The 22,561-nt window shown below is 44.6% G+C and overlaps 1 protein-coding gene across 1 annotated transcript; it reads left to right on the plus strand.

Moving 5' to 3' along the window:
* The first annotated feature begins 4,012 nt into the window (after positions 1–4,012).
* LOC136580542 (protein catecholamines up-like) lies at positions 4,013–20,121 on the plus strand. The gene is made up of 4 exons (XM_066581172.1): positions 4,013–4,292; positions 12,053–12,375; positions 15,628–15,702; positions 19,924–20,121. Exons 1-4 carry the CDS (start codon positions 4,271–4,273, stop codon positions 20,038–20,040), a joined length of 537 nt encoding a protein of 178 aa, XP_066437269.1. The 5' UTR covers positions 4,013–4,270; the 3' UTR covers positions 20,041–20,121.
* The last annotated feature ends 2,440 nt before the right edge of the window (positions 20,122–22,561 follow it).

Genomic DNA, 22,561 nt, shown 5'->3' on the forward strand with positions numbered 1-22,561 from the left:
ATTCATAAAGGGTCCCAGCGGTTGGACCCACAGTGATCACACATTTATCACCTATGTTGTGGATACATGATAAACGGTTTTGGTGGTCAGCCCATCACATGTTGGAGTCGCTGCTTGGTATTATACTTGCACATAGATGAGGCATACAAAGGGTGTCAGTCCCACTGGTACTTGTAGTGCACCATGCAGGCTTACAGCCTATTCATGACACCACATATGATTCAGCCTAGTGGGCTGCCCTGCACCTCAGAAGTGAAATGCACCCTGGGCTCCCCCAGCATCTAATACCAGACTGTCTGCTGCAAAAACAATCATAAATACAAGGTATTAGTTAATATTTCAGCCAAAAATCGTGATATGGCCCAGTGTGGCTTACTTTAAAGTGCAGGGGAACCTGCGAGGCTGAATCATATGTGGTGTCATTAATAGGCTGTAACCTACATGGTGCACTACAAGTATCAGTGGGCTGGTCACTCTTTGTATGCCTTATCTATGTGCATGTATAGTACTAAATAGCCCCCAGTATGTGGTAGGTGTGTGAGTGGCTGTTCATCAGTATCTTGCTCTTGTGTGATGCTCCTCCATATAGTAATCCGCCTCTCTGCATTCTGCTGGGAAGTGGGGTTTGTACCGGCCCTTTTATATCTTTGTATTATGTAGGTAAATATGGCTGCTGGCAGTGATATTTGAGTTGATTTGTCCCTTTGCAGTGATATGATTGGTCAACTAAGAAAAAAAGAGGTCCAGCTCATCCAATAGAAAAAATGTATAAAAACACTAAACTGAAATTTGTTCATTTTGACTTTAAACTCGCTGACACGTTTCCGGTGCCATCCAGCGCCCTTAGGATAACGTCACATGGGGGAGTGCTGTATCGGGCTGTGAATCATGGCCCATTATCACGCTCGCTAACATGCGTTTTGCCCGTGGATGGGAAGCATTTTTATATCAAAACCACTTGGAGTACATCACTTCAGGGAAGTAGCGATCCTCCGCCATGGCTGACAGCTGCAGTGGAGGACCGTGGAGTTTCTCCCATTGTTTTTAATGGAGAAACATCTCATCACATCCTATTGATGCGAGTCTGAAAATACCGGAAGGAAAACCACTGTATGTGGCGCTTTTTCTTCTGTCCCAAAACCATGCAGCTAGGTGAAAATGGGCAGATCCCATTAGGGTTAGTGGGGTCCAGCTAGTGCTGTTCGGTTTCGTCCAGAGATGGAGCTGTTCGGCACTGGGGATTCCTCTTTCCTGGTCCGAACGGAGCAGGAAAGTGGAATCCCCAGTGCAGATGTGAAACCACCCCAAGTATATGTTGTGAGCTCAATATATTATGTTTCTGTAACTGAAATATAAGCCCTCCTCCGATAATAAGCCCTAAACTACATGAAAAAAACAGCAATACTCACTTAGCTGGCGGCCCTCACGCTGGTCTTTGGCGCTGCAGTAGGCTGATCATTCACAGTCATTCAGTGATTGGTTCATTGAGTGCTGGCTCTGATTAGCTGAGCAGCGGTGGTTGTGATCCAATCACAGCAATCAGTTGCTGGAGGGGGGGTATTCAAACCTCCGTTACCAGGAAGAGAGTGCTGTGTCAACACTGAGGTTTACACTGTAGCCTGCCGCAGCGCCAGAGACCAGCGTGAGGGACCCAGATGCCGCCAACTAAGTGAGTATAAGACACCTCCCGAAAATGAGACACTGTGCCTCTTTTGGGGCAAAAATTAATATAAGACAGTGTCTTATTTTCGGGGAAACATGGTAGTAGTGTATTTATATGTATCAGAAAGCATTACAATGTTATAATAAATAAATCTGGAATTAGAGCATAGTACGTAAGCTTTCCTCTGCTAGTCTTTATTTTAGATTTTCTTTAGTTTTAAGCTATATGTACTACTATGTGTCTGTCAACAACTTTTTTCCATTACTTAAATTCATCATGTGTTCCATGTTTACTCTTTGGGACTTGACTAAATTGAAGTTTTTAGTTCAAAAATTCTATTCCAACTAGTAGAAAGCCCATCCCAGGTCGACAACTAAAATCCATGTATGTAGATATATTAATCTCCATGCTCAGGAATAGTATTCAGTGGAATTAGGAATAAGAGTTATAAAGTAAAGGCGTCAGCTATTCCAAATACACAGAATACTCAGGACAAACCAATGTGGAGGTCCATTTGCATGTTGCCCCACTGGCCTACTTTTGTAGACTCTGGTAGAACTTTTTAAAAGCCTCTTCAGGCTCATCTTTTATTCCTAGCACATCTAATTACATTATTTCTGGTAAACAACATTTCAATAAAGTGTGAGGTACAAGGTGGCCAGAGAAAATTATCCCGGCACCACACTCTTATGAAAGCTGTCTAAAAGAAAATCTGTTTCCCCTAGCAACCAATCACAAAGTAGCCTTCATTTTACTGCAGCAGTGTAAGAAATAAAAGCTGCGCTGTGATTGGTTGCTATGGGCAACATAGATTTTGTTTTAAACAGCTTTCATAAGATTGCGGTGCCGGGCTACTTTTGCGTGGCCACCCTGTAGATGCTATTGTAATGATGAGTGAGTGTGAGGCATTGCGTGTAGTTACATGGGGGCATAGTTGTTTGATAACAAACCGCACCACATCATAAGATATATATACATTAGATATTTACACCGAATGTCCACTTTACTAGAGCCCTCGGCTCTTTCATGATTGGAGCTTCCTTGTATGGAAATTAGACCAATGACTCCGGAGTGAGAAGTTTTCCGTGGATCCGTTTCAGTGTGTAGTTACATTAGATGGGAACATCCAGCAATCTAAGCAACTTCCAATGAGGCCGGGTCATCGGTGCTAGACTTGCCGGGGACAGGATTTCACTACCAACATTGTGGGATTTTCTCATGTAATGGAGTCAAAAGTATATAGAGAATGGTGCTCAAGAAAGAAAAAACTTTTAGCAACAGAGAATTCTGTGGATGTAAACAGCTTTTCTACGAAAGGGGTCAGCAGAGGATGTCAAGAATCATTCTAATGATCAAGCTGGTGCACAATCACATAAACTGCAGCCAAACAAAACGCTAGTGTTCCAACTAATGTGACTGAATGCACAACTCAACGTTCCTTATCATGGTTGGCTTATAACAGCAGACAACCAGTTCCAGCTCCATTGCTAAGAGAAACAGAAAGGCGAGACTCCAGTAGACAAAAGAGTGTGAAAATTGTATCATTGAGTAGTGGAACTACATCGCCTGGTTAGATGAATCCAGATTTCTGTTGCACCATGCTGATGGGAGGTTAGAGTTTGGTGCAAGCAGCATGAATCTATGACCACTTCTGGGTGCTCTGATACCTGTAGATGGACACTAATGAATTGCTCCGGTTCTGAAGGCCAAAAGTCCAACACTCTACTAGATGGGAGTTGCTGGTAAAGTGGCCTTTCAGCAGGGGCGTAACTATAGAGGGTGCAGGGGATGCGGTTGCACCCGGGCCCAGGAGCCTTAGGGGGCCCATAAGGCCCCTTTTCTCCATATGGGGAGCCCAGTACTATGAATAAAGCATTATAGTTGGGGGCCCTGTTACAGGTTTTGCATTGGGGCCCAGAAGCTTCAAGTTATGTCTCTGTGCAGCATAGTTTAGGTATGGGTACGGGTACGGATATAGATAGAGGGGGGGCCACAGCTCACGTTTTGCATCAGGGCCCCTGAGCCTTTAGTTACACCCCTGCCTTTCAGTGTATATTTTATGTTCTAAGTAGCCTCATTATTTACATGATGGTGAAGAAAAAGCCTGATGTTACTATTTTTAACAGTAAATTTGTGGTTACTAATTATTATGAAGGAGTTGGAGTCCGAGGTTTTGCTTGCTGACTCCATAGCCCAGCTTGTAGCCCTTGCAGCATTCACAACTCTTCCTTTAGGGCTATATGTGTTCCTCTTTCATATTTTTCCGGTATTGCACATGACAACCACGGGGCTGGTAAGGAATGTGCAGCTCACGCCTGTTTACACAGCTCCGAGTCTTACGATTCCCCAGTACTAGATAATTCAGGGTTACCTCCAGCAAGAGTATTTAGCCTGGCTGCTTATGGACATCCCTGCACAATAGCAGGTCTGTACAGGGATATTTTTAACCAGGCTGGATGCCGCCTTAGGCTCAGGGGTGTATTTGCCATCATGTCACCTCCTACAACTGCAGGGCATAAAGGCTGAGACCAGACACACCTAGTTGTATATTGTCAGTGCGACAGCTGCCCATCCCAGTGCTACACAGTCTGCTCATTGCAAGACCCAATGGACTTAAATCTGGCTGCAGGTAAGAGAAATCTCATTGTATGCACCACATCCTACCTGATCAGTCCTGGGGAGCGGTCCAGGAAGCTGAGGTATGGGGGGCTGTATGGCAGGTTTAGGCTCTGTTCTCATCTGTCTTTTGTGTTGATACGATATGTCGGAAATTGTATCATAACAGATGCAAAATGATGACATTGCTGTTATCAGAGAAGAACAGAGATCCAAATGAATTACAGATATAGAGGAAAATAATCTACTCCAAATGTTGAAGCTTATTAAATAAGAAAAATTCACAGTGGTGTTTAAGGGCGGAGGTTAACGTTAAAGAAGGAGTCAAAATCGTGCGGGTTTTCAGCTACTATTTTCTTAGGTTACCACAGTAATTTCAACATGTCAGATGCAATCACAGGGAAATCTAAAGGTGCTCTACAGCAGTGTTCCCCAACTCCAGTCCTCAGGGGCCCCCAACAGATCATGTTTTCAGGATTTCCTCAGTGTTGCACAGGTGATGTAATTATTGTCAGTGCCTCAGACATTGCCACAGGTGTTCTTACTATAGGATATCCTGAACATGACCTGTTGGTGCTCCCTGAGGACTGGAGTTGGGGACCCCTGCTCTACAGCATGAGGATCCTGCAAATAGTCCCTCATATCTCAGCGTCCTGGACCCCTGTGATTTTGTTTCTAGGCTGGCTTCACACGGGCGTTCATAGGCAGAGGATAGAATCCATTAAGTTTAACGTCAGTTCTTAGTAGGATCGCAGCATAAAGACTCATATAGTCATGTAAACAAGAGTATATTATAAGGGTTGTCTGGGACCTTCTGGATTTTTTTCTATTGATAACCCATCTTTAGGACAGGTCATTAGTAGATAATTGGCGGGGCTCCGCTGCTTTGGATCCCTGCTTATCAGCTGATTCCTGATATGCGCTGTTACTATTGACAGTGCAAGAAGTATGTCTCACTGACCATAGCACAGTGGCCAGGTGTGGTACTGCATGCACAATCCTACTGAATTTAATAGAGGCTGCACCTGCAATACAGCAGGCTGCTGTACTATGGTCAATGCGATCAGCTTCCTATGCTGTCTATAGTGACAGCAACACTGGGAGTCAGCTGATCGACGGGGATCCTAATCAGTGGACCCCTCCCAATTATCTGTTGATCAATAGGAAAAAATCCAAAAGGTCCCAGACAACCCCTTTAAAAGGGTTGTACCAGGATCACAAGTTGTTTCCTGTCCATATAATAGGGGATAACTTGCTGATTGGTTAGAATGTCACTGCGGAGACCCCCCACTGCAGCCCCCACGTCGAGGAGCAGACTGAATATAGCAGTGGTCACGCATGCATGTTGACACTTTCACTGCGAAGATAGCTGAGCAGCAAGTGTTTGGGTATTTCCATTAGTCCCATTGAAATGAATGTAGCAATGACCGTGGATGCTCAGCCAGCACTCCATTCCTCCTGATGTCATTACTGGGGAAGAAGCAATCTCGCAGTGATAGGCAGAAGGGCAACGGGACCTTAGTTCTCAAGATTGATGGAGGCCTCAGCGGTGAGAACCCCACCGATGGATAGGGAATACCATGTGATCCTGTTACAACCTCTTTTACAGTCTGCTTGTCAAATTTTGAGAAGGGTCACGAGGAGATTCCATAGATGGGAACAAAACCACTGAATTTTCCATTTACACAGATCCTAAACTGCCCCTTTTACTGACCTTGGAAAAAATATTCAGCTACTCGCCCCTCCACATTCCGTCACTTCCCTCCACTCCCCGGTGCCTCCATAGACGACATCTTGATGTCACGTGGCATCCGGACATTATATGTAAGGTATTTTGTCATTAGCAAAGTTTTTGTATGTAATAGAGCAGTGAGGAGTCCGCTGCACGGTTCAGACACAGGAAGAGTCCAGTGTATTCATCAGCCTGTAGAACAACGCCACTTCCATCTAGTTGGTTGACGTAACACAGGTTAGGCAACTTAAAGGGGTTGTCCCGCGCCGAAACGGGTTTTTTTTTTTTTCAACCCCCCCCCCCGTTCGGCGCGAGACAACCCCGATGCAGGGAGGTAAAGAAAGCTCACCGGAGCGCTTACCTGAATCCCCGCGCTCCGGTGACTTCTCTACTCACCGCTGAAGATGGCCTCTTCCTCCGTGGACCGCAGGGCTTCTGTGCGGTCCACTGCCGATTCCAGCCTCCTGATTGGCTGGAATCGGCACGTGACGGGGCGGAGCTACACGGAGCCCCATAGAAGACTGCAGAAGACCCGGACTGCGCAAGCGCGGCTAATTTGGCCATCGGAGGGCGAAAATTAGTCGGCACCATGGAGACGAGGACGCCAGCAACGGAACAGGTAAGTATAAAACTTTTTATAACTTCTGCATGGCTCATAATTAATGCACAATGTACATTACAAAGTGCATTATTATGGCCATGCAGAAGTGTACAGACCCACTTGCTGCCTCGGGACAACCCCTTTAAGGATTCTGCGCTTGCCTTGTGCTTAACGTTTTCAAGACGTACATTAACCCAGCTTCAAAAGACCTACTGTGCATGATCCTGCTAATAATACCTGCAACGGCGCAGGACGGGGTTTTCCGTGGCACCCGGGAAGCACTGCAATGGGGTGAGGTTGGGCACCTGGGAGATATGCCAGCTTTTACAGGACATCACCCCTTTTCAGAGAGTTTTTCAGCCATTCCAGAAGAGTTGGTAAGTGAGAAATGAAAAACTGGATTCTAACTTGTCTGATACATTGACCCCCTGGAAGATAAGTGTTGCTAGAGAAGGGGCTATCTTAGGGTCCGTTTACACCGAACAACATACCATTTGAACAAGCGAATGATGTCTGAGTTCGCTCATTCAGATACATTGCTGGTTCGTTCAAACGAGAAATCATTCAGTCTTTCACATTGGCTGTGAGAGTAAGAGCGACTGAACGAGCGCTATTTAAACAGAACGATTAATGAACGAGCCAACAAGGATTTTATGCTGCATAAAATGAACGATTTGTCATTTGTCGTTAGCCTGCGTTTAGACTGAACGATTATCATTCACTTTTGCTTGTTTGAATGCTATTTTGAACAATAAACACTACGTGTAAAAGGGCCTTCATGTGTATAGGTGATTTAACACACGACTTGATATAACAAGGTGGATGATGTGTAATGCATGACTGTAGAACACTCCTTACTTCAGAGACTTTGACAAACGAATATCGTACCTGTAACACATGGGGGTATGCAGTACATATATTAATTAGAGGGACATATGAGGCTGATTCAAGATACAGTTTAGCGGGCGTCATTTGAAGTTGCTCCTCATATTGTTCTTTCTTTTTGTCTGTCATGTACAGAAACCCAGATATCTATAGTATCCTGGAATGATGGCACTTAAAAAATAAATAATGGTAATAACAATGTACATTGTGTAATTGTAGCACATTGTGTTGAACTTTAAGGGGAAGTTTCACTTTAGTTTCGGCACACAAACCACTCTGTTATGTACAGTAAAGAAAACATAGCTTTGCCCCATTAGTAGTACTTGTATCACCAAGAAGGAAGAGTCGTGGAATTATGGAAATCGCAGGATCGACCGACATGTTAACAATATGCAAATTAAGAAAAATGGAAACAAAATGTACAAAACATCTCTATGTATTCAGTATCGAGTATGATCACAGCGCACAAAAATGCATGCACTGACACTCCTTGGCATGCTATCAGTAAAGTTATTAATGGTTGTCTGAGGAATGTTCTGCCACACCGAATGCACTTGGGCATGCAAATCATCAAGATGCACTGCTGGCAGCTACCTTTGCAATTGCAGACCAATGATGTCTCAGCTGTGCTCGATGGAAGACAAGTCTGGAGACGCTGCAGACATGGTCGCACATTTAGGTCATATATAGGCTGCTCACAGTTGCACGAGCAACATGTAGCCTGGTGTTGCTGTGTTGAAAAACGGCTCCTGGGTCACTTTGGAGAAATTGCCATACCATTGGTTCTATGACCAAATCAACATAATGCTGAGCTGCTAGTGTACCTGGAATGAAGGCTAAAGGGGTCCAGCTACCATACATTATGCCACCCCACACCAAAAGCCCAGTCTCATGTTCCCTCATGACGGCCTCTTTATGGCGTTGCCCACGTGTTTCTCAGACCAATCTCTGGCTGCCATTGCATTCGAGGCAAAAGCAGGACTCATAGCTGAAGAGGATAGACCCCCATTGCAGCCTCCATTTCTGTCTTGCTCTGCAACATAATAGCCTTTGAGAGTGGCGGCATGACACACTCACTGGACATCTGGTTTGTAGCTCAATGTCATGCAACGGCCTTCTGATGGTTGCTGTAGATTAGTGTTTCCCAACTGCAGTCCTCATGGAGCCCCAACAGGTCATGTTTTCAGTATCCCCTATGGTAGGAACATCTGTAGCAATGCCTGAGGCACTGACAATAATTACATCGCCTGTGCAATACTGAGGAAGTCCAGAAAACATGACCTATTGGGGGTCCATGAGGACTGGAGTTGGAAAACGCTGCTGTAGACAGTCTTCAACGCCATAGGCTTGGGAAGCGACATCCAATTTTACTTGCAGTACAGAATGGATCACCATGCGCCATTCTTCTAATCTGATGATCTGTCCGTGCAGAGGTTTAGCTCTGTGCACGTATTGCTGTCATTTAAGTTCATTGTCGTCCTCCCAACCACTGGGGCACGTAATGTTGAACAGTGTCTTGGCCTATACTCATAGCGATCTGCCAGAGTGCTAAACCAACGTCTCTTAGTTCAAAGATTCTGTCTCTCTCAGTTTGCAACAACTGGCGATAACTGGCATGTCGACAAACAGGAGCCATAGCACAATCATACCACAAGCATTTATCCAATTTTTGAGGTTTCATGTGGCTAAAAAAACTTGCTTTCCATCTGGCTTCTTATACCATTGAAACCCCTACCACTTGCCAAAGATTAGAGCTCGGTGCTTGAAAATTTGATCATTTGCATATCTTAGCGAGCCCAAATTCCTCAATTTGTAAAAGCTTACAATTCTTCCTTCTTGATGTTGCAATTTCAATGTTGAGGAGTGTATTTGAAAAGTATTCCCCATACCCTGTCCAACCATTAGCAAAATTTGGAGCTACTTAGATAAAGTTTGCAAATTGTATTTTGTCAATAAGTTTAAGGGAGCAAACCATACCCCCAATACTGTCAGGTAGATGCTTTCGTAATATAGATAATTCAGTGTCCTAGGGTATTTATTCTATTAGAATACATAGGGAAGGAATGAAAGTTAGGATGAGGCGTAAAACTAAATACAGGATGAAGACAACCGTCGGTAGCTGCGGTTCAACTGTCCCTTTCCTATGAGCGGCCCCTCAATGTTTTGGGAACGGGTGGAGGACATTGTCTCAATTAGAATGGGCTCCCTTGTGATGCTGATGTGCGTTGGACTCCACTCCTTGGGGGGGAAAAAAGAGCAGTAAGGAGTCGGCTGGGCGATTCAGACACAGGAAGAGTCCTATGTATTTATGAGCCTGTGAAACAACTCCGCCTCCATCTAGTTGGTTGGCGTAACACAGTTCAGACAGCTTCAGGATCCTGCATATGCGCTGTGCTCAATGTTTTCAAGACATACATGAGCCTGGCTTCAAAAAACCTACTGGGCATGAGCCTGCTAACAATGCCATCAAGAGAGCAGGGATACTTTCACCTGATCGCTTAGTTCACAGCGGAAACAATCAATCAAGAGGACAGAACGTAGAAATTGGACAGCACACACTTGATGAAAGGGTCTCCTGGTGGCTCTGGGGATTGGAGGCTTTCCAATCTGAGCACTTAAGGAGATTTATGCATATTTCATCGTACCCAATTTCTATGTTCTGCAGTACTTTAAGTCTATGACAATGAGACCCCTGGATATTGTACCACTAAGTATACTGTACATAGGGAGTATTACCATCTACATATTCCTGAATCAAAAGGATAGAGGCTTGGTGGCAGCTGTAAAAAAAACCCCTAGATAATGTGGTTAGCTGTTACACAGGTATCTGTACTTATAACATATACGTGACATTTTTAGACAAACAAATGTAACTCAACTCTCACGCCTTGAGTCTACATGACAGGCTTAGTGGTTTAGGTGCAAAACTGGACCTGATACAACTCCCTAAAGTAAACTATCACAACGAACATACTTTCTGGAACAAAGGTGGAGTCAGCATTCAGCTGATCACTGCAAACCCGACTCCTGAAACTCCCAGAGATCAGCTATGCTGTGGAATTATAGCCAGCAGTAGATTAGTATTACATGGCCATACACAGGTCTACTAAAGAGGGAGCAGCTCATACATGGTGGCTTTCTGTCTGGTTCTTAGAAACATTTGGCAAACAGATGATGTCCACAGAGCTACTTGTATAGAGAGCCTGTATTCCGGATGTAATACCTGAGCAGAACATACAGCACATGCAGGTGCGTTGTGGACATCTGAAGCCAGCCGAATTGCCCATTTTGTCCATTAAATTCCTTAGACTGGCCCATCTGTAAATCAGAGAAAATCAATTACTCATCCCTAGTTAAAGCTCGCATACACATTAGAGTTTAGTTGTCTGACTCTTTGATGTGTAGGGGGCTGGCTCAATTTTCCCTAACAGATGATGTCAGGAGAAACAAAGATTGAGGATGTTGACTTTCCACACCGATCCCTTTGTTCACCAAGAGATAAGCAAAGGCCCATTTAGACAATGATTATCGCTCAAAATTCGCTCAAAAGCCATCTTTTGAGCGGTAATTGTTATGTCTGTGTGTCCATCTTTCAGTTTTCTGAGGAATGACGGTTCACAGTTCTGCTTGAAAACCATTGTTCAGCAGAACAGCTGATAAGCAGGACCGCACACTGTGCTCTGCGGAGGGGGGGGGGAGCTGATAACAGCTGATTGCTTTGATCTCAGCTGTCAGCCTCATCATCAGAACAGCTACTTAGCAGGACCAAATGCTGTGTCTGCTGTCCATGGTGCTGAATTCTCCATGGGGAGCTAGAGATTACATTGCTTTCTCTTAGCAACCCATGGCTGAACAATGGAGCCAATTACAGAGCTCAGACATCCTGCTGAGTACTGCAACAGCTCCCAGAAGCTCATTTGCATGCAAATAAAGCTGATAAAGTAATAGTAGCAATTAGTGCCTATTAGTACTTTCTTTAATGTAAAGAAGAACAAGGAGTCCTGGAAGTGAGGATATGGCCCTACAGAGCCCTGATCTCAATATTATCCAGGCTGTCTGGGATTTCATGAGGAGACAGAAGGATTTAAGCAAGCTACATTCTCAGAAGATCTGTGGTTAGTTCTACGAGATGTTTAGAAAAACATTCCTGCCGAGTTCCTTCAAAAGCTGTGTGCAAGTGTACCTAGAAGAATTGATGCTGTCACACCAACTATTGATGGGATTTAGATTTTTCTTTTGTTTAGTCACTTTAATTGACAAAAATAAACCATTAACACTTCTATTTTTGAAAGTATTCTTGCTTGGAAGCATTTTTTTCAACACCTGACTAAAACATTTCCACAGTACTGTATATAAAGATATAGTGGTATTCTTCTGCCACATCATACTAATGCATTTCAATGAACAGAAGTGCCCATACTAATAACCACAAATGATTGTCGTAAAAAAAAAATTATAATAATTTTCTCTAAATTGTATGAGATTCCCTTATGTGTAAAGCTGCACCAGTTACAGTCCGCAGATAATATCTAAGTACAGTATTATCCTTTTCCAGCAATTGATCCAAAGAAATGCAAGGATGATAAGAAGCATGAACACGGTGATGTGAAACATGGTCATAAACATGGAGAACATGGGCATGGTGATGTGAAACATGGTCATAAACATGGAGAACATGGGCATGGTGATGTGAAACATGATCATAAACATGGAGAACATGGGCATGGTGATGTGAAACATGGTCATAAACATGGAGAACATGCACCCGGTGATGTGAAACATGATCATAAACATGGAGAACATGGACACGGTGATGTGAAACATGGTCATAAGCATGGAGAACATGGGCATGGAGGCGGCCACCCCAAAGAGCACAAGGTACAACAACTGATAAGTTATCGCATAATTGCAGCAATATAGGGTTGGGTTCAGAAGAATTTGGATAGTGACATAGCTTTCATAATTAGCCTCTGTATACCATCACAATGGATGTGAAAGAAAGCCGTCAATATGTGAGTGAAGTGTAGACTTTCAGCTTTAATTCAAGGGGCGTAACAAAAATATCATATTAACCATTGAAGGACATTTTTCATAGTCCCATTATTTACACAGGCTCGAAATTAGTTGTACAATTGACTGATAAGCAGTTTCGTGGTCTGGCCCAGCATGTTATCTCATCATTTCATGACAGATTAACCCCTTAGTGACTGCTCATATGCCTTTTGGTGGCGGTCACTAATGAGTTTTATTTTGAGGTGGCATCTTTTTTACGGTGCTGCACAGCACAGGTATTGCATGCTGGTAGGAGTGGGTGCCTGGCTGTCCGATGATAAATCAGCACCTGCTATAACAGTGGGGATTGGAGAAACCCTTTGCATGCCGCGGTAAATGCAAAAATGGCATGTAAAAGGCTGACAGAGGGAAGCGGCTCCTTCTTTAACTCATTGGATATGAGCACGGGGTCCCGATGGGTTGCCATGGCACCTGGAGGCTTGAAGATGGCCTCGGGGTCTGCAATCTACGGTGGCTGATGAGGCTCAGACTCTGGCTGAGCTTCACAGGCTATATACTGCAGTACGATACTGAAGTATAGCAGTGTATTATAAAAACCATTAAAAGGTAGAGATATTCAAGTCCCATAGTGGGACAAAAATAAGTTAAAAAAAAATCTGGTACCGTCTTGTTTGTAATGAGCAACCCACAGAAAAAAAAGTTAGTACATTATTTAACATGCACAGTGCATGCCTTAAAAAAATTATATAACAAAAACATGGTAAAAATCTCCCCTCACAAAAAACAAATTAGAAAGTGATCACCAATTGCTACTAATAAAAAGTAGATTTCATCATGCAAAATTAAAAAACCTCAAACAGCACAGTTATTTATACCACACAGTGAACACCATAAAAAAGGAAAGAAAAAAAACAATAAAATTGCAGATTTTGTTATTAATCTTGCCTCTCCAAAAAAAACTGAAAAGTGAACAAAATGTTATATGTTCCCAAAAATGGGATAAACAGAGACTACAGTTTGTCCTGCAAAAAACAAGCCCTCATTGAGCTCCATTGATGGAAATATGAAAATGCTATGGTTCTTGGAATGCGGTGACATTTATAGTAAACAAAAATAGCAAAATATAAGAAAAAACATTATAGACTTGGTATCACCGGAATTGTGCTGACCAAGTGAACAATATCATATTATTTATCCTGCATGCGTAACCGTGTACAAATGAAATACCAAAAAAATAATGTTGGAATTTTCTTTTCCAAACCCTCCCTCCTCAAAAATTTAAAAAAATATGTAATATATTACATATACCCAGAAATTATGCTCTTAAAAATACAATTTGGCCCACAAAAAAGAAGCCCTCATATAACTATGTCAACTGACAAATTAAAAAGTTATGGCTCCAGGAAGGCGACAACAAAAAAACCCTGAAAATTTGGTAGGTCATTAAGGCATAAAATGCAGTTTCTCACTAGAACAAAATCAGTCAGACAATGTAGTAGCAAGTGTTCTTTCGAAGACCAGCAGCGACAGTTCAGTGGAGGATCACTCACAACTATTTATGTGGTTTCAGGAACCAATGAGCACTGAGTGGGAGGGCAAAATGTTCAGAAAAAGGAAGGTGCCAAATGAGTGTTCAGTGGGAGGGGCATGTAGAAGAAGTACACACCTCCCTGCAAAGTTGTTGGCTAGTTGTTGAAACACAATTACCTATTTACACCGGATGATTATTAATCAATCAACTAGAGACTATGCTTAGGTGAGTTGAAACAAAGTAAGTGAGCGAGTAGCAAATTCTCACTTACCCAGATGCTGAGCATGTATACATGAAACAAGTGTCGCTTACATTAGCTCCATCAAGCGACTATTTGGACAATAGTTGTCTTGTCTAAAGCCACCTTAAGGTGGATGATTCCAGAATACTTTCCTTGGAAAAGAAAACCCCCCCTTGCTAAATCTAGTTAAGAACACTCAAGGAGGTCGGTTTTCTGCTGTGTAAGGCTTCTTTCCCATGAGTGTATATCAGCCGCCGTTTTCACGGCCGACTGATATACGCTACGTTGGGAAAGATAAAACTGGTGAACGGATGCACAAATCCAACGTTTGTGCACCTGTTCAGGCGGCATGGGTCCTGGCGTATATACGCCAAGACTACCATGCCGTCGCCCCTTTCCTCTCCCTCCCCATCGCAGGCTCACCTTACCGCTCGTTCTTTGCAATGGATGGGGCAGAGCTAAGGGCCCTCCCGCCTCCTTCCATTGATGGCTATGGACAAGAGGCGGGAGCTTAGCTCCACCTACATCCTGCCCCGCTTGTCTGCAGCCATCAATGGAAGGAGGTTGGACGGAATGGCGCTTAGCTCCGCCCCGCCTCCTCCCATTGCAAAGAGCCAGCGGGGAGGAGAGCAGAAGTGAGCCTGGACAGGAGGAGGAGAGCAGCGGCCAACGTATTCCGGCCCAAAAGATAGTTCCAGGGCTATCTTTTGGGCTCGACGTAAAAACGCCCGGCGCTATATTGGCCTGGCCAGGTGCTTTTACATCTCATGAATATGGCCATGTGTTTTGATGCATTGGAATCCAATGCATCAGATAACAGCATATATCAGCCGGCTGTAAAAACGGACGGCCGATATACGCTCATGGGAAAGAGCCCTCTGTTTACAAGAACAACCTTCATGAATGTACATCCTGCGGGTTTATCTCAAAAGACAAACTTCTGGTAAGAAGAACTCAAGAACAGGAAGGCCATGTAAAACTTAACTATAAAATACCTTTAAAAGCTGCCCTGTTGTGGAACAAGATCCTATGGACAGATGAAACCAAGATGAACTTTTACCAAAATGATGGGAAAAGAACAGTATGACGAAGAAAAGGAAGAACTCGTTTATCCAAAGTACACCAAGCCATTGGTCCCATGTGGTGGAGGCGGTGTTATAGCATGGGCATCCATGGTGGAATAGATGTGGCTCTCTTGTTGTTATTGATGCTGTAACTGTGGACAGATTGAGTAGGATAAATTATGGAATATATAAAAAAAAAAAACTTGTGTCACTGGCCAAACACTTCTGGATCCAACTGTAATATCAATGTAGTGCAATACTGAGACCTCCTATCTTCACAGGGGGAGCACAGCCATTCCAGTGACTCCAGTGATTCCAGTAGCAGCTCAAGTGGAAGTGACTGCGAAAAAGGAAAGGTAAGAGGGCAAAGGATTCCCTTCTACAGATTTGTCAATGCAATGAGGTCGGCTTTAGCCAGCCATACTATGGCCGCTGTTCAGCCTCCATATTACAGATATAACTTATATCACTAGAAGGCCATTTGGTCTAGTAGAAGCATGGGGAGTCCAGATCTTCCAGCCAAATGAAACCCACTATATGCCAGCTGTCAGCATAAATTCCAGACTCTATGAGATTTACATATATGTGTTGGGGAAAAAGGGGCACGGCTTTTAACTTCGAAAATTTTTAATATCTAAAGAGGTTGGTAAAATTTATTTAAAAGGATTGCCTCATGAAATGAAGTTTAGATATCTGAACGGTGGGGGTCTCACCGTTGAGACCCCCACCAATCATAAGAATGGGGACGCCCAAGAATCCCTGAATAGAGAAGTGCTCGCGCACGCGTACTACCGCTCTACTTATTTCAGTGGGACTGCTGAGTTCTTGTATGTGGCTATCTCCAGCAGTATCAGCCCCCAGTGAAGCAAATGGGGTGGTAGTGCGCACATCTTTGGGCTCCCCGTTCTTGATGACTTCCCAGCAGTCGGAGCCCACGATCAGTTAGTTATCTCTATCCTGTAGATAGGGGGTAACCTTTTTAATAATATATCTTAGTATCAGTGAGTACTCCATTTTTCTGATACACATTTCCCAATTACATATTTAGAAGTGGGGGTCCCATCAGACCCCACTGATCGGGAACTGATGGCCATTAGTAGTAATATGACCTCACTTCTTCTTTTGTAAATGTACCTTATGACCCTTTTACATGGGATGAGACTCTCATGCTTCTCATTTGCCCAACTAAAAGAGCTGGTGCCGTAATCACCAGCTCCTTCGCGCTTGGGCATCTCATTGTGAATAGTACAGTCCTCAGGCATTTATTGGTCAGTGTTTCACATACCTATGTGTAACACTAAACAACCCATGTTTAAATGGCACAATAGGTGCCTGAGCTGGCACTGGTTTGTATTCTGGCTGAAACTGAACAACGGACGAAAACCTTACGATTCTTACTCGTTGCCTGCGTTTAATCTGAACGATTATCATTCAGTTTTGCGCATTTGAACGATTTTCTGATCGATAATCGTTCTATCTAAACAGGGCAGTAACTTTTGCTCTAGGAACTGCTTTATGATTATATTCTATTATATCGTATCATGATGAGCCTCCTACGCTAGACCCCTGTACAAGCCAACACCTTTACAGCTCGCATGCCAGCCTGCTGCGAGGACGTGGACTTTGACTGGCATTTCTGCAATATTGGTAATGAGTCACATCTTGCTGGGAAAAAAAATACAAAAACAAACAGATCATGAACTTTGAGTCATTGACTTGGAATCAGTCAAAGCTACTCTGCAAGTTATTAAGCTGTTAAGGTATGTTCACATGGGGTGTAAGTGCAATGGATTTTCTGCACAGCAAATGCAGCATTTTACTGTACAAGTCGTGTGGATGTGATCGGTACAAAGCATATCCACAAAAAGAAGCAGTGCAGATTCTGTAGTGGAATTGACATACACTGTGGACTTTAGCTCTCAGCACATCAATTGTTTACGGAAAATCCCACCAAACCGTATGACAAAATCCACACCATTAGGCTACGGCCGTGGTGGCAAACCTGCGGCACGCGCCCCTGTCGGCCGCTCGCCACGTTAGAGAATACCGGCAGGGGACGTTGGTCCCCTGCCAGTATTCACTCAGCAACGCTGATCCCAGCCCACACTGTGACGTCAGTGTGCAGCAGGGATCCTTCTCCCCTGACGTCTCCTACTTGGTTCCGCGAGAACAGGAGGAGGAGGCGTCCGGCAGCACACTGACGTCACAGTGTGCACCTGGGATCAGCACCAGCAGCAGTGCCTAGCAAAGGAGCTTCTATGAGGCGGAGAGGGCAAGTATATGGGTCTAAGGGGTTCACTAGTACTACTGGGGGCCGCTGTGGGCAGTCACTAGTACTACTGGGGGCCGCTAGGGGGGTGGGGTCACCGTTACCGCTGGGGGTACGTTTACATGTGGATGGAAATGCTGCAGAATATCCTCAGCAGAAATTTCCGTGGCAAATTCTGCAGCATTTCCGCATCCTAAAAGCGGTCAAAATCTGCACACTGTTTTTTTTATGCTGAGGCAGCATATTGACATACATTTGCATGACCGGTGATACAAGCAGGAATAGAGCATGTGTTTTTCTTTTTTCACGTAGATCATCAATCTGCATGAAAAACCATCAATGTCTCTAGTCTCATAGGCCTATGATGGAGTCATGTGCTGTCCGTTGACTAACACGGACAGCATAGGACTCCAAATACACTAGTGTGCGAGAGGCCTTAGGTGGGGATTTCGACACTGCAGAAAATCTGCACCGGATCCAATCTGTATGAACACTCCCTTAAGGTACCTTTACATGGGATGACTGTCACTTCTGTGCTTTTACACAGAAAAGTTAGTCCTTCTGTGAATGGAGGCAGAGTAACCGGAGATCTCTTCCAGCCGCCTGCGTCCATTCATTGTAAGCACGTTCATAGAGCGGCTGCTCTGTACATCGGCTCATAGTCGCTTGGGCTTTTAGCTCTTCTGAAAACTAAACAACTGGGACCAGTCAGCGATTTGTCGTTTAGTGCCCCGTCGGCAGCTGCTTGTACACAGGACGACTTTTGCCCCGAACTAGCAGTTTCCAGTGATTATCTGGGCAAGGTACCTAGGGCTCTTTTATATATACCAGAATTTGCCACCCAACATGCCACTGCATGTCTATACGCAGCTTTTGATCAGAACTGCTAGCAGATTTAAGCAAATTTTACTTCCGCATCTAAATCCTCTCATTAGACTTGTGGACTTTGGTTGGATTTTTCTGCACAGTGGCAGATTCCATTACGTGTGTAAGATCCCTTAAAGCCCAAAGGCTTCAACAGGACAGATTTTAAAAGGAACATTAGCCCTAAATTCTATATTCTCTATATTTGCAGTGCAGTTACAAGTAGTCTATTGTCCCTGGTATCAGCCATTTCAGACTGAGGTTGTATTTAAACAAGCGATTTTCACGTGTTCCAATTGTAAGATGCACAGAACTCGCACATGAACAGAGCCCATTGTTTTTAATGGGTTATTGCACGAGTGACTTTATTCTTGGGCCAATAATCTGAGTTCGAAAAATTAGAGCATGTCCTATTTTTGGGGTGATTCTTGTTCAAGAATCAACCATTATTTTGAAAAAAAACAACTAAATACATTGCAGTCGCATGCCAAAAGATTGGTATATGTGGGCAATGCATTTTACTATTGGAACCACATGGAATTTTTTTCATGCGTGTAGAAAAATGCACGTAACTCTGATGCAAATGGCGCTTTTAACCTAAAACCACATTGGACACGTGTCAATATTGCAGTGAACTTGCTGATAAAAAGCAGTCAGATCTTCACTGACTTACATCACACTCGCCTGTGTAAATACAGCCTTAGGGTGCATTCAGACGACCGTATATCAGCTGGGTTTTAACGCCCAGCCGATATACAGCGTCTCTCTCTGCAGAGGGAGGAGGTTGGAAGAGCCGGGAGCAGTGCTCTGCGCTCCCATCCCCTCTCTGCCTCCTCCCCACTCTTTGCCATAAGAGGAGGCGGAACAGGGGCGGGGCTAAGTTCCCCATTTAACCTATCCTCATTGAAAACAGTGAAGGGGGGGGTGGAGAGGAGGCAGAGTGGCAGGAGCTCAGAGCACTGCTCCCGGCTCTTCCAACCTCCTCCCCCTGCAGAGAGAGACGCCGTATATCGGCTGGGCATGAAAACCCAGCAGATATACGGTCGTCTGAATCAATCCTGAGGGCTTATTTAGACGTCCGTATATCGGCCAGGTTTTCACGCCCGGCCGATATACGGTGTCTCTCTCTGCAGGGAGAGGAGGCGGGACAGGAGCAGTGCTCTGAGCTCCCGCTCCCTCTCCACTAATTGCAATAGGAGGGGGCGGGACAGTGGCGGAACTCAGCCCAGCCCGGCCCACCTCCTCCCCTGCAGAGACGGACAGTGTATATCAGCCGGGCGTGAAAACCCGGCTGATATACGCACGTCGGAATAAGCGCTGAAGTAGTGATATTAGTTCTGTATACTGCAGTCTACAGGTTGGTATGTATGGCATTAACATCAGGTAAGTACAAAGTTCACAATAACCGTGATCCTAACCCTAAATGTACATTCCCTCACTACAGGCACATGGAGAAGAAGGACATCAGCACAAGAAGAAGGAAAAGAAGCTGCATAAGGAGAAAAAGCCCAAGGATCAAAAAGATAAAGACAAGAAAGACAAATCTGAGAAGAAACATTAATAGAAATGTGTTTTCTCATTACTGCAAAATTATGCGGTTCTGTATGATGTGTCAATAAAGACCCCTTCTGATCAACCTCAATCCATAGAAACCTTCCAATATACTATACACTACACACAGTCACTTCTGGACTGATAATCCAGCCTTGTGATATGTCCTTGGCGAATGCAGGATGGTTTAGGAGGGCCACCAGATACCTGCGTTGATGTAGTTGGTGGGCGCAACTGTATGCAGTACTGAGGTATTCCTGTTGGGAAGGCTGACGAGTACAGAACAGCATATGAGGTTTTTGAAAAAGTGGTGCAAAGCAAAAAAAAAAAAGGGTACCTTCATTAACCTCTTCTCCCACTGAGTCATACGTTTATGGCGCGGATGGGCTATGGATGTGTAACTGTACGACAACCGATGGAGCGCATTGTTAGGCAATTGGCTGGGGTCTCAGCACTCAGACCCCCACTGATCAAAACAATTGAAATGTCACTTTGACAGGTCAAAAGTTTTTAAAAAGTAGTTAGTTGCTAGAGATGAGCGAGCATACTCGCTAAGGCAAACTACTCATCTCTAAAGATTTGGCTGCCGATGCGGGTGAGCAATGAGTTGCGGTAGTGAGCAGGCGGGAGCGAGGAGGGGAAAGAAAGAGTGAGAGAAAGATCTCCCCCGCGTTACTCCCCGCCGGCAGCCGATAGTTTAGAGACGAGCGGTCAGGTACTCGAATAAGATTCTACTCGCTCGAGTAGTTTGCCTTAGGCCTCATGTCCACGGAAAAAATTAGGCCCGCCACGGATTCTTCATGTAGAATCCGCAGCGGGTCCCTCCTGCCCCGCGGACATGAGGCCTAAAAATCAGAATAAACTCACTTGCTCCAGACGATGTGGATCTTCCTTCGCGGCCAGATCTTCTTTCTTCGGCCCGGCCGATGTGCTCGGCACGCCAGTGGCGTGCCGCACACATGCGCCGTGCACATCCGCAGGGCCGAAGAAAGAAGTTCCGGCTGCGAAGAAGGGAAGAACCGCATCATCTGGAGCAGGTGAGTTTAATTCTGGTACGGGTCTCCCGCGGATCCGGACAGCTTCCATAGGCTTCAATAGAAGCCTGCGGGAGCCGTCCCCGCAGGAGACCTGCACTAAAATGGAGCATGTCCATTTTTTTTCCTGCACGCCGATCCGCACCTGACAGGAAAAATGACATCCGCAGGTATTTAACTACCTGTGGGTGTCCAATGCATCCCTATGGGGGGAGCGGATCTGCGTGCAGGATAAACGCTGCGGATTTTAACCCTGTGGACATGACGCCTTAGCGAGTATGCGCGCTCATCTCTATTAGTTACTCTTTAATGTTTACACTAATATTTAAAAGATATCTGAAATGAACCGGGGTCACAGACATCACACAAGCTTCTGAGAGCCTCAAGTGGTTATAAGCAGGAGCATGGTAGCTGGAATATTACATGGCACCAATTTATATGAATGGGTGATCATATAATACATGGCAAGGATGACCAGGGGACCTCTTCCTTCCTTCCCCCCAATGGGACCAGAGAATGTCTTGTTGAAACAAACTTCTGAAAAGGGTTGTCCAAAATAAATCTTTATAAATTTATGTGTCCCCGTGTGGGAAAACCTAGTAAAGAACGTGTACTCACCGCTTCACGATAGTCCCCCACCGACGGCGCTGGGTCTCCTCGTTGACATAACATTTACAGGCTGCAGTCAGCCTGCGACATCCCATAAAAACTGGTTGTAACAGCCAATGACAGAGCTCAGTGATTGTTGCTGAGCTCTGTCATTGGCTGCAGCAGGTTGACAGAATTTCACAGGCTAAGCATAGCCAGTAATGTTAGGTCAGCAAGGAGACCCAGAGCCGCTGGTGGAGGGAGACACAGGGAGAGGGGAGTAGGAGCTCTTTATTAGGCTTTCCCCATGGAAAAGATTGCTCTCAGATAAACCCTTTAAGCAACAACCTCAGCATGCAAGGCCTTATATGGTTGAGGATTTTTCTTCTCCTTCTTGGTGCACACTAGCAGTGTGACTTTCTGCTGGACCAATCGGATTCTACTCGAGGATCAGCAGTACTCCTTTGAGGCTGTATTTAGACAGGGCGGTTGAGGTGCCCGTATCTACATCCTGCAGTGAGGCTGTATACAGGACATAAGCAGCGAACCGTGACTCGCTGCAGCAGGCTGATGTCCGATATACAGACCTGGTGGGGAGAAGCACAGGTGCGGGGCTAGAGCTGCAGGGAAAAGGATGACAAAGTGTTACTGGATTGTTCGCTCTATAAGTCACACCTGATGATAAGACACACCTAGGTTTTAGAAGAGGAAAATAGGGGAAAAAAATATTTTCATCTCCCCAGACCAGAAAGTGAGGGAGGTTTAGGTTTTGCTGACTCTTCCATTAAACGGAGACGAAAAGCTTAATAAACGTCTAAGTTCTTCATATGGATTGGATGGCTTATGTGTTTGCATGCTCTTAGAAGCACAATCATTTCTCCATATAAGCTGTATATTTGTCCATTACAT

The sequence above is a fragment of the Eleutherodactylus coqui genome, chromosome 10 (assembly GCF_035609145.1).
Source record: "Eleutherodactylus coqui strain aEleCoq1 chromosome 10, aEleCoq1.hap1, whole genome shotgun sequence".
Lineage (NCBI taxonomy): Eukaryota > Metazoa > Chordata > Amphibia > Anura > Eleutherodactylidae > Eleutherodactylus > Eleutherodactylus coqui.

Excerpts from the sequence above, each read along its gene's own strand:
- LOC136580542 (XM_066581172.1), top strand. The coding sequence starts at position 4,271 with ATGGACTTAAATCTGGCTGCAG. Across the intron at positions 4,293-12,052 it reads GGACTTAAATCTGGCTGCAG|CAATTGATCCAAAGAAATGC; the intron begins GTAAGAGAAATC and ends ATCCTTTTCCAG. Across the intron at positions 15,703-19,923 it reads GTGACTGCGAAAAAGGAAAG|GCACATGGAGAAGAAGGACA; the intron begins GTAAGAGGGCAA and ends CCCTCACTACAG.